The sequence below is a fragment of the Chaetura pelagica genome, unplaced genomic scaffold, assembly GCF_000747805.2.
Source record: "Chaetura pelagica isolate M959 unplaced genomic scaffold, ChaPel_1.0 scaffold17, whole genome shotgun sequence".
Taxonomy (NCBI): Eukaryota; Metazoa; Chordata; class Aves; order Apodiformes; family Apodidae; genus Chaetura; species Chaetura pelagica.
The window spans coordinates 1,605,038-1,617,685 of record NW_009970726.1 but is presented as its reverse complement, the minus strand read 5'-3'; the positions used below and the strand labels follow the sequence as shown (position 1 = coordinate 1,617,685).

The following is a 12,648-nucleotide window of genomic DNA, read 5'->3' as shown; positions in this document are numbered from 1 at the left end:
CTTTATGAGAGGACAGGGTCTGAAAACTACAGAAACAGCAAGTGTTTGACTTCAAAAGAGCTCTCCTTTAGACAGGACCAACAGTGAGATGTTAGTGCAGTGTATGAAAAACAGGCATGAGAAAATCAGTGAAGTGTTAGCACTAACAAACAGTCACTGCCCAACAGAGCCAGGAGATGGATGGTACCCAGTTCTGGAGCTTGTCTGGACAGGTTTAATCAGTAGCCCTGCCCAGTCTTGAGAGCATCTTCCCCTAATAGCATAAAACATTCATCAGCTACCCCTAGAATGTTAGATAGTTTTTCTAGTCCTGATGGCCAAGGAGGGATCAGCAGGAGGGAGAGTGGGGGGTAGTGCTGCCCTAAGTTGTGCCAGAGGATGTTCCACATTCCTGTACTGTTAGTTCTGAGCTTGCTCATTTCCCTGTCTTCTTCCAGGACTCCACTTTTCCCCATTTGAAAACAAAACACAAAAATACTCAGCCCTCAGGACTGGAGCAGATGAACCAATACCCAAATGGCACAGGCTTAGGACAACACCGTCTTCTCCCTGCTCATTCCGAAAGCTGGTCTCAGCCTGAGGCAGCACCTGATGAGCCAGGGGCCAAAAGCTGCGAGGGAGCCATAATGCAGCCTGTGCCTGCCAAAAGCTGAGCCACCACTCACCTCACATTCTGTCTTCATGTGACACTGCAAGAAGGATCAACTTCCTCCTTGCTGCCTGGGAAATGAAAGACCAAGAGCTCAGCTCTGTGCTTACTGATGCCCCAGGGACAATAAGCAAAATTCCTGGATAAAAACCATCGAGCTGGTTTTACAGCAAACACTATGTAAGTTCCAGCACCACCTAAAGGCCTCGATCCCCTCAGCACAGGCACTGTCTAGGTAAAGAACCTGTCCCAACTCTGCAGAACTCTCACCGAGTTACTTCAACATGAAGTGGGGCTATTAGAGCAACAGCTCCCTCCTCCTCCTGCAATTTCACCCTGATTTATCTTTGAAGGGTGAAAGCAAAAACCTCTCACAATAGACTGCGATGCAGGGACACACAGGTGTCCTATGCACTCAGATATTTACAGCCAGTAAGCAAAAATGTACCTGGACAGTATTGCAGCTGCATCAACTTCTCTCAAAAGCAGAAAGTTACATAGGAAGCATTTAAAAACATCTGTTGTAACAAAGTGTAGCAGCTACCTGCCACTGAAAACCTTCCTGTCAGGTGATGTTAATAGAAATCCCTTCTTCTGCAAGACTCACGTTCACACAAGCAGCACACAGCTATCAACATTATTAAAGTTTATTAACAAAAGCTTTGTACATATATTTTCATACACTTGGAATTTTACATCTAGTCAAAATAACAGCACATTTCCATCTTACCTTTTGTACAAATTGTTACAGAATATCCACCAGTGGGTTGATTAAGTAAAATAAACCACTGGTTTACTTTTGTAAAGTATCTACAAAAGTGATTTGTGACATTTTTTTAAAATTCCCCAGAACATATAAAAATAAATTATTTTTACTTTTTCAATTAAATCTACTAATTAGAAATATTACAAATCAAAATATCAATGTTTTCTTATGAATTCTTCACAATACAAAACAGATTCACAAAACTTTATTTACAGAAATGAGGTAAGAACTGTGCAATGTTTAACTAAGAAACATATTGCAGAATTAACATGTTCTTCCAAATAAGTACACAGTGGAGGTCTAATTACAGCTGGGTCTTTTCCTCTAATAATTCCCACCCTACTATTGATTAGTGGTCATTCCCCCCATTCAAACCATCCTTCACCATACTGCATAGACTCACGCCATGAAACCAGCTACTGTCCCAAGTGTGGTAACAAGTTCACCCGTTTCAACCACTGGTAAATTTCAGTGGGAAATACTCACTTTTTTGGTAATTTATTAGTGAAAAGGGACCCAGGTAACAATCTGCCTGAGCTATTTACAGTGGTATCAACACCTCTAGTAAAGGCAGAACAACAAGGCTGCTGGTGCAAGACAGAATATTCCCGCTGCTAACAAGGACATGTCTAGTGCATGATCAGCTCTTTGCAGCCATTTCAGCAAAATGGAGGTAGCAACAGGCACTTGGTTTAGGCCAAACACTACACACACTTCTAGTGTGGCCTTCTCATCTGGTAAGAAAACTGTCACTGGAACCAACCGGCCCCTTTAAAAAACCTCCAACCTCTAAAACCTACACCAAAATTAAGAAACTTTGGAGTCCAGACTGTAATTCCTACTCAGAAAAAACTCCCACTATATAACAACAGGAATTTAAAAGGAATAAAAAGTTCAGAAGTGGATTCCCTTATCAGTCAGGTTTCAAAACAGATGTGTAAAAAAGAAATGACAAACAGCAAGTCCAGGCTGCCATGACAAGCTTAGTCTGAAAGGCTATATTGCAACTGCAGCAGAAGATCAGACTGGCTAGGGCTGGGGTTGGTTTGTTTTTTAAAGCTACTGCTCTGAACCTAAAGTAATGCCTGACTGCAAACACTTTGCTAGCCTTAAAAATTTAAAATATTAGGACTGAAAAGTCAAGCATACTTTTTTTGTGGTTGAATTTGTACTTAGTACCATCATAGTGACAAAATAATTATGGTTTGCAGAATTTTGTCTACTTCACAGTCTGGAACATTAAAAAGTACATCCATTTTAGTGCAACAAGAAAGCAAATGAAAGCCTACCAAAATATCCTTATGAAAATTCCTAACGTTTTGTTGTGCAGTACGAGTTCCTTGTTGCGTTTCTTCAGTCTGCAGAAAGGAAAGCTGCAGCTTGCAGCCAGATGAAGTGCTATAACAGCAGGACATGCAGTTCTCAAGGACCCTTCAAATGTCAACTCTTCTCTGACGCAACTGGTCCAGTTTTATCGTTGAGCCTCTGTGTAAGAGAAAATACTTCTAAAAATCAGATTATAAAATACAGATTTAAGTAAAATAAAATGCATACAAGTGACAGAGCAGATGAGGTACATGTTCTAGAGCTACCTAAACAGTAACTTCTGCATTGTCAAGAGAATCATGCATCGTACAAAAAGAGCGGGAAAGAATAAAGGAGTAGTCCTGCATTGAGGCAACTCAGGTCTTCACAGCTAGCATTAGAATTTTGCTTCTACTTTCATTCAAACAAGACTTGCTGCTCCTGGCTGTTGGTCTCTCTGTGATGGTCAAGCAAAACACCAGATGACTTCTGCTCTATTTTACCCACTGGAGAGGGCTAAATTCTACACTTCTGCATCAGACTAGAAATAGAATTTCTATTTTGCCTGTCACAACTATATTTCTTTTATAAATTGCTAAAGACATTTCCTGCAAATACTGAACAAGACCAAGCAAAAACCTCATCTCATTCACTGAGCATTCAGAACTGCTTGAAAAACCTGGAAATGAGTTTAAAACATTCAAACTTTTGGCAAACAGAGAATTTATTAAAAATTCTTTTTGGATTCAATCATCCAGTGCAGCCTGTCTCAATTCTAACCTTGGGGGGAGAAAAAAGCAAGCTATTTCAAAAGAAATCACTTCCTAATGGTTTAGTTTGAAAGATGTTCTGAGATTTTTATTTATTTATTTTCAGCTAGCTGTTCTAAGGGAAAAAACCTAAAACTGTAGCAGCATTTTTGTAAAAGACACCAGTCATGTCCAGTCACACTATGCAAACCCAGCAATAGCCAATTCAAGATACTGAAAATAAGGTCACATGTGAAATAGTCTGCTCTGGTGCAAACCAAATATAGGGTCTCAATTCCATTCACTACAAATTGGAAATTGACAATGAGCATGTGCAACATTTAATAGAAGTGTTGCTATTTTTTAATGGAAGTGAGCTGTTTACAGGAAAACTGTCCTGAAAATTCCTCATTTATGTTTTGTGCCTCACCTTACATTTGGGAAGTAACACAAAAGCCCAGCTGCCCAAGTCCTTCTCCGCCACTGCACCCCTAGAGCAGCTGGAAACTCTAGGAGTGGGGAGCAGAGAGAGGAACCAATATCCAACCCCCAGCTCTTCCTGCCTCCTGGTGCAGACAAGCTTCCCTTTTTTTCTTTTTCACCACCACTTGATGTCTTCTCCAAAGAATACTGGAACTTTGTCTTCCTGCTCTAGTCATCCTTTGTTTTTGCAAGTTCCACATGCTCCTTCCCTTCATCCTGGTATGATCCTCAGTGATTGAAGTCTATTCTCTGACTCCTTGAAGAAAGAAATCTTGTCTAGGGGATGGAAGTTATGGGCAAAGGCTGAAGACAATGGAACATCTTTGCAAGAAAAACGTCTTGTTTCCTTATCTGTCTAATAAAGGTTTTCTTACTCTATCAAGCAAAGGAGTTGCTCAGCCTCCCAGTGCACAGCCTCACCTTCCTACCCCAGAACCAAGACACTCACAGCCCATTCTCCTAAGACATATTTCACCTTCCCAGCAATGGGCTTCCTCATCTCTCAAGTAATAAACTGATCTCTGCAGCTCCACAGTGCCTGAGGCCTCGACAGGACAAAGTCTTCAAGCAGGGTGATAAAAAGAATGATCTACAAAACAGTGGACACAAACCTGGGGAAGGGATGGGTGAGGAAGACTAAGGCTGCAGTAGGCAAGGGTCACTGGGTTGGTGTTCTGATCCAGGGAAGCAGGAGTGTGCAGGAAACAGGTGAGGTGTAATTGACTACAAGTTCACAGAGTTCTGAACCTCATTAAGTGCAGCCCAAGGCTCAAGAAAAATAAAATTAAGAAAAAATCCACCATCCTCGAGTTGTGAATATAGGCACATAACTTGCTTCTTATCTTTCAGTTACCTCATGGAGGTACTACATTGAAAATGAGGTGAGAAATATACTTACTGTCACCTTCTGAGCTGCACTGTCTCCATGAATTGTAAGGAACGGGTTAGTAGCAGCTGCATTGAGTGGCGAGGCCTGCGTGCCTGAAAGGAGGTTGTTTATGGGCATCTGTGCTCCTCCAGTGATCTGCAACTGCTGTACTTCAGACTGATGGTGTTGGTGGTGGTGATGTTGTTGCTGTACTAATTGATACAAAAGGGCCTGATGTTGTTCCTTAAGTAATATTGGGAGAGGCAGGAGAAAAAAAAAACATAATTAAGAATTATTTACTGAAAAACAGCTCCTCCCTGGGTTCCTACTTATCCAGATCTTCAGTCAGTCCAACCCTTAACCTAATCCCAGCTAATTTAGGTTACACTAATTAAGTTCCATGACACTGTGGGAAAGGGAAGAAAGAACCTATAAAATTTCCTGAAATCAGTAGCTCAGCAGAAGCTCAGCTAAGCCTGCTGTCTTCCTCAGGTCTCTATCAGAAGGAACATCTGAGAAGAATATCAAACCATGTTTCTCAGAGTACTAAAACAACACAATTAGCAATGCAGATAGCTAAACCAGTTCTGTAATGGTCTATATGAATACTGCAAGGCAGAGCAAAATCAGCTCATGAGGTGATACCCAAAAATCTGTTGCTAGAGTCCTGGTGGAATCAGCTAATGGCTTAGGATACTGCTGCCCCAACTGCTGCCCACAGCTGATGCTGGGAGAGACCATCCACTATGTCCACATGGGACAAAATGGGACTGAAGGCACCAGGCAACACACAAAACCCAGTAATATCCTGTAATTTAGCAAGACCCATCCAAAAAAGGTCAAAGCAACTGAAAAAGTAAAATATAATAAAAATTTCTGATGTCAAGTTAAACACATTTCTAGTATCTATATAGACTGAGGAGTCCACCCATGCCTTACAATACAACAGAGGAATAAGTTATAATGAACTGGTAAACTTACTGATGTGAGTTGCTGCGTACTTAGTAATTGCTGAAATTGCTGGTGCTGTTGATGGAGTAGAAGTTGTCTCTGTTGGTCAGGAAGCAATCCGAGTCCTGAGGCACTGTAGGGTTTGACAGGGTAATACTGTAGTTTACATAAAGCATGGGAACTTTTTAATTCAGCTTTCTATTGAAACCAAGAAAATACCTATATAAACAGTTCCTATTTAGCATTTTGATTGCATACTGTCAAATATGAACAGTGTCTGTCCAGTTGCATTTTTTGATACATCCCAAGTCATTAGCACCACCATCCCAGCCTCATCTATGCTGACCAACAGCAACAACTTGCCCATAACACAAGTCAACTACATGCACGTTATTTAAAACATTGTAATAGTAATTATCTTCTAAATTTTTTCAAATACTTTATACAGAAAGGCCAGATTTTATAAGACAGCTCTTGCCAACCTTTAAATGCTAGCTAAGTAAGTATTACTTTGACTTGGTTTCTTTCTAATTCTCATTTGTTGCTATATTCACAGCTCTCACCATTGCCTGTACCTTGTCTGTAATTTAGCACACACAATCATCCTTGAAGTGGGCCAAGTGATGCTGCCAGGAATGAAGTGACTGCCTCTGCACTTGCCTCCTACTTAGCTCCCAGTCCCTTTTTTCATGCCTACATACAATTTTTGCAGCTACTTAGGAAACTGGGTAGGGAACTGATCCAGCTGACAACTGGTCTGGAAATAAAGGGTTTCTTCAGCTATGCCAGTTCACTTCAAGACCAACAGCACGAACAAAGCTGGTTTTGGAACAGAAGACAGCTGGATTTACTCTTTTGGTACCAGTGTTAGCTTTTACTAGTTTAAAGGACTCCTTGAATTATTCAGTTGTATTTCATGACAGGTTTACTCTGCTATTGAAACATTATTTCCCTTTCAACTGTACATTTCTGTCCCCTCCCCTTGCATTAGCTCTTGCACAATGAGCTGCATCTTGTGGGAATTCAGCTGAAACCTAAACCAGTACAAAACACACTGAAACTCTCATCCCAAGTAACAAGTGACAGAACAAGAGGAAATGGCCTCAAATTGTGCCAGGGGAGGTTTAGATTGGAAATTAAGAAAAATTTGTTCACTGAAAAGGTTATCTAGCATTGGAACAGACTGCACAGGGAAGTGGCTCAGTCACCATCCATAGAAGAATTTAGGGTCATGGTTTACTGGTGGACTTCATAGCTTAGGGTTGGACTCCATGATCTTAAAGGTCTTTCCAACCTAAATAATCTTATGATTTCCCTTCATCTACTTCACCAACATTCATTACTATCACTCCTACCACTCCTCTGATTCCCAAACCTCTTTTCAGTAGTCTTTTTCCTAGCCAAGACAATTCTACTGACCTCCTCCTGTGCAAGCCATTTAGCCTCTGATTATTCTTGCTATACTGTTTTTCCCCTTGTATTACATCCTTTTCTGAAACTGCATAATCAGAACTGCATGAAATATTCCAGGTGTTCAAAGACCAGAGATTTAACATGACAGAACAGAAAATGAGTAACACCATTCTATTTTTTCCCCAGTAACTGCTAACAATGTTTGATTGTTGATGAAAGCAAAGACACTTTACCAATCCAAAGAAACTCCTTGATTTTCCTCCTGAGCTACAATACAAAACTCACACCTAACAAAAACTAGAACTGTGCATGTATTTGACTTTCAAATTATCTCACTCATTAACTGAAATTCCTTCAAAACAGCTTTAAATTCAATTGTATCAAAATATCTCTAAGAAATGCATAAAATAAATCCTTTCAGTTTGACTAATACTACCACTACTTCCATCTTCTTTTTACCTCACTTCTTCTGTATTCTTCTATAATAGAATGAATCTTCACTGTTTTTTCATTGTTTTATCCCATTCTCTCTTTTTTCCTATATATTTTACCTTTGCACGTTTTTTCTGCTGTTGTTCTCCCTTCTCTTTATCCTCTCTGCCTTCCTCTCTTAATGCTGCATTGGCTCTTGAAAGAAAATAACCTCAACAGCAGCTGAGACCTAAGTGTCTAGGAAAAAACCCTAACAGCAGAAAACAAAACTCTGCAGCTCCCAAGCTTCCCACAAAAGGCAGTTCACTGGATTTCACCACAGAGCTTTTTCTAAACCAGCTTGGAATGTAAATTTAGTCCTTTTTAGCTTCTCATTAAAAGGTATATGATCAGTCTGAAACTCTACATTCTACAGTATTCTCTGGCTGTGAGAATGTAAGGAAACAATCCTATCTTTATCCTCAGATCACTGAATCTCCTAGTTGCTAGCAATCTGTATTAAGCCATCTTTTCCCAGAAAAGAATTGAGTATTTTTCTCTGCCAAAGGAACGTAGGCTCCTTGACCTATGATTTGAAACTATCTAACAGCATCGTGCAAATCAGTATTTTCTCGCCTCCCTATGTCCCACAGTTAAAGAGCTCACATGAGTAAGGACAATAAGCATAAAGAAGTCTTCATGTATTGGTGAACAATCCAGCCATTTTTCACATGCAACAGCCAGAACAGATTCTGAAGCTTGGGAAATTACTGTAAGTAGCAACTTACAGGAACCTCTGGCAAGTCTTTTAATAACAGAACAATACACAAAAGTTAGCAAGTCGGCCTGAGTTCTCATGTGGCTTTCAATTGCCTCGTGAACCCTGATTTAAACCACCTCCAATGATGACCACCACCACATAATCTAACCAGGTTGGGAGAGCTCTCAATAGCACAGTAGCAAACCTCCATGCCTGCCTGTGCTTGTTACCATTAAACCTTCCCACTTGTGCAGTTCAAAGAGCAGTGGTAACTAGAGGAATTTAACAGTAAAGAAATCATCAACTAGTTGACACTGAAACACCACTGGACTCAAGAGTGGCAGGAACAAATGGTGCCCTGTATAGCTGCAAAATGAAAAATCTCAACCAAAGGAAAATACAAAAGAATTTTTTTCATTCTGCTTTTTTCCCCCTTGGTTCAAAGTCATCCCAGAGCCTCTTCACAACTTAGTTTCAGTAACAGAGAAGTTTTTATATATTTTTCACTGAAGCATTAGCAATGGAAGAAACAGGAATGTTTGTGTCACTACTAAAATCATATTAGCACTAATTAGCATTAGTGATTGCTCAGCCTGAACTTTTTTCCTTTAAATATACAACTAGAAATACTGAAAACTCACAGAATATGAGTGAAACACTCATTGTGAACACCTCTAAAGGGAGGAGGCCCAGCAAATCACCTGGATGAGCTCAATAAAGCAGAGAATTGTGAGAAAAGGGCACTTTTAAATTTAATGTAAACAAGTATTATTAAGGGAGCAATGCAAAAAGAGACCCTGAAAGAATGGAAACGTTGGCAGTTACACATTATAAGCTTGTTGTAGTAGAAAATAAGGAATCATTGGAATATTCCAGACTGTGCTAAAAGTTAGAATGAGAGCTTATGAACAGGATGCCAGTTGTAGTATTCTGTGTGAACTACAGTAGTTACTTCTAGGCTACACACAAGAATTACAGCAGTTAGATGGGTATATTAAATAAATAAATAAATGACTGAAGAACTTCTGCAATACGAGTCAGAAATAAATAATCTGTGTGTTAACAAAATCATAAGAAAACAGCAGCATGACCAGCATGTTTTGGCATTAACTGAAAGTAGAAAGCATTATACAACAGATTTATGTTATTTTGTCTAGTATTTCTCTCTCCTTCTCATGCTTTTGGGGAGAGTAACACAAAATTCTTGTGTTAACGTTTCATTAACAAGATGCCTTTTGTTTAACCTACAAAATGTTCATATATAACTATGAAAAATATAAGCTCCTCAGTAAAACTATAATAGCACAGCAAAACAACATGATACACTTGAAAGTATCAGTTTTTATGAGACCATTGAAGTAACAGCACACAATGATATGGTATACAAATCTACAGTAGCTGCTAACTGAACAGCAAGGAAAAAAACTAAATTAGGAATCCCTTGCATCATTTCCAATCACACAGACCTTTTTTTGGTGCATAATCCACCTTAATCTCCAAAAATAACCTCTATTTAATCCACTCCCTATTTGCAGGCATTTCTTTCTACATAGAACCTTAGTTCTCCTTCCAAAGAGAAGGACAATAAAAAATGTGGGGGAAGGGGAGCAGGGAGAATGAGTTAGCCCAGGCTCTGCTCTATCCCAGAATACTTCCAGATCAAGCAGTCCATTCCCCTTTCTGGAAAGCAGCTGTCTCCTTTTGTTACCCATTTGCCTTGCAGCTCAAGCAGCAGCAATTTATGCTACTGAGGATACCTGGTATTGGGGAAGGGCTGTTAGGAATACTCAAGCATGGATCTTGTTATGCATTTTTAAATTGTTTGGAACATGGTTTGAAAAACAAACTGTGTTGTCTCTGGAGTCGGATGCAGAGAACTGAAAATACCATGCTACTGTATTACTACCCTGGTTAGTTATGCCTATTGCATCTTTAATTACACAACCATATACTGTTCTTCTCTCCCTCCCCCCTTCTTGCTGCAACAAATGGTAGCCCTTCCAGTGATCCTTTAATCCTGGAAGAACAATTGGCAGGACAAATAATATTGTTTTCTGAACTAGAAAGAGAACTGAAGCACATTTACATAATTACATTTGTTTGGGAATGTGACCTGATTAAGAAATAATTAAGAATAAATGGACACTAAGATTCCCAAAATCTAAACAGAAAACATCTTTTCTTTAACTTGACTCTCCATGCTTCATTAAATGCCTTCTTTCATTCACAGATCAGGAGCAGAACCTAGTATGATAGTTGCAAGCCAAGGAAGAAATGGTACCTTTTGAATAAGACAGTTGAAAAACACAGCTAAACTAAGAACAGCAGGCACGATCAGGAAAAACAGAAAATCAGCAAATTTTTACCTGCTATTTAATGTGGTTGGCAGAGGATGGGTTGCACTGGGTGGCACGGTTGCATGAGTGAGAGGAGAAGGGTTCTGTGATATTGTTGCTGGGGTCTGAATTACCCCATTTAAAGCCCCTACAATTCCATTGATTGCCAGCTGGCTGGCTGGCAGTGCTCCAATTATTCCACCCACACCAGGCACTGCAGGAATGGTGGAGGTTACAGTCTGCATACCACTAGCTAGTGCCCCCACTGTCACACCATTGACCTGTTGAACTCCTGTGACTCCTGAGCCTTGCTGAGCTGGACTCTGCCCAGCAGGTGGTGGAGTGGAAAGAGCTGATGAACTGCTGGTGCTTTGTCCGCTGGAGGTTATCTCCTGGGTGTAAAAACAAACAACAAAACCCCCTCAGCTTCATAAAGTTTCACCTAACAACACAATGCAAGGACTATAATGTAAACAATTTTAACAAGTTAAATTTAAACAAGTTTAAGTTTAGAAGCAACAAATAAATATTACCTGATTTAATACAGGAAGAGAATTGTCTGGCAAAAAACTGTTTCCCAGATGAGGGCTTTTACTGCTGTTCATGGAATCAGTGCTAGGTGCTAAAGTAACAATGTCAAAAAATAGAGTGGTTAAATTTCTGTAGCATGTAAAAATACTCAGAATCATTATTTCAAAATAATGTCAAAGGTAAACAGAAAATGTAACGTTAACCTTAAAATTATACTGAATAGTAAAATATTGACTAAATAATTGGTGAATCAACAGATTCAAACAGATGTGCTCCAGTGTGAAGTAAGCAAGAAACTGCACTGAAACAAGTAGCAATGGTTCATCTTCCTACTGACTTTTAAACATTTAAACACACCAGTACTTAGTCTCCATTAATCCTATGTGTATATGCATCTTGCATCAATGGCATACATAAATAAAATAGATACTTTATAGAAGTACTTGTTCTAATTACATTGACACTTTAACACTCTCCTCTACTTACCTGCTTGTACTGGAAAGGCATGTACTTGATGAGAAGGGCTAGGGTTTGAAGTTATTGTTGGAAAGGGCACGGAAAGCTGCGCATTGAGTAGCTGGAGCCGCTCCTTCTTAGCGGTCAGATTCTTTATCTGTTCTTCCAACCGCCTATTTTCAACCTGAAGTTGGTGTAATGATTTAAGCATTCCTAAAACTAAGGTAAAAATGCATATATTACCTTTCACAGCCCCAAAGAATTAATAACATCATATTTTTTATTACTATTTATGTATTACAACCTAAGGCTAGCATGAAGTCATGTGTGAAAATGTAAATAAAATTCTTACTGAGAGATACATTACAGAAATTTGAATTTAAGTGGAAAGGTTTAGGATCAATTTTGTGTCATTTGAAGTGAAGAAAAAAGTATGTAGCATGTGACAGTAATCTTGCAATATATCTACACCCTGGCTTAAATACAGAGAAAGTCATATAATTAGGGCTGACATTCATCCTAAGCAAACAGCAGTATGGAACCATTTATCCCCAAACCCGAATATAAGTATTATTTTAGTAGCATGGGCGAATTGTGCAGTTGGGAAAAGATGTATTTCAGCTGCAGTATTAGAAATTTTAAGCATTATCAAACCAGGAAATGTTTGACAAATACGCATTTAACTAACAACATTTCTGTAAAAACAAGAAATTTTCTGAAACGGGAGTTTTTCTGCTTCAATGTCCTGTACAGTGAGTCACAGACGTACAGAAACAATGAAAAAAAATGTCATCCCAACGTGAAGTTATCATGACACACCTTGCTGGGAGCAGGAGCTCTCGTTTGCTTCGAGCAGCGATCTACAAATCACCCAGCAGGGAGCACTGTGTGAGCACTGCAGTTACCACCCCCCTTTTTTTTTTTTTTCCTTTTTTTTTTTTTTTTTTTTTTTTTTTAAAAAAAGGGCTCA

General features: G+C 39.3%; 1 protein-coding gene across 1 annotated transcript in view; it reads right to left on the bottom strand.

Annotated features, from left to right (window-relative positions):
- Window positions 1-2,855: 2,855 nt before the first annotated feature.
- The window catches only part of MLLT10 (myeloid/lymphoid or mixed-lineage leukemia (trithorax homolog, Drosophila); translocated to, 10), a 125,578-nt gene continuing 115,785 nt past the window's right edge, over window positions 2,856-12,648 (bottom strand). The window contains exons 17-22 of the mRNA XM_010007014.1: window positions 11,709-11,897; window positions 11,225-11,313; window positions 10,722-11,083; window positions 5,802-5,904; window positions 4,851-5,063; window positions 2,856-2,900 (exon numbers count right to left, since the gene is read on the bottom strand). Coding sequence (XP_010005316.1) covers window positions 2,856-2,900; window positions 4,851-5,063; window positions 5,802-5,904; window positions 10,722-11,083; window positions 11,225-11,313; window positions 11,709-11,897 — 1,001 coding nt within the window. The remainder of the gene's footprint in view (window positions 2,901-4,850; window positions 5,064-5,801; window positions 5,905-10,721; window positions 11,084-11,224; window positions 11,314-11,708; window positions 11,898-12,648) is intronic.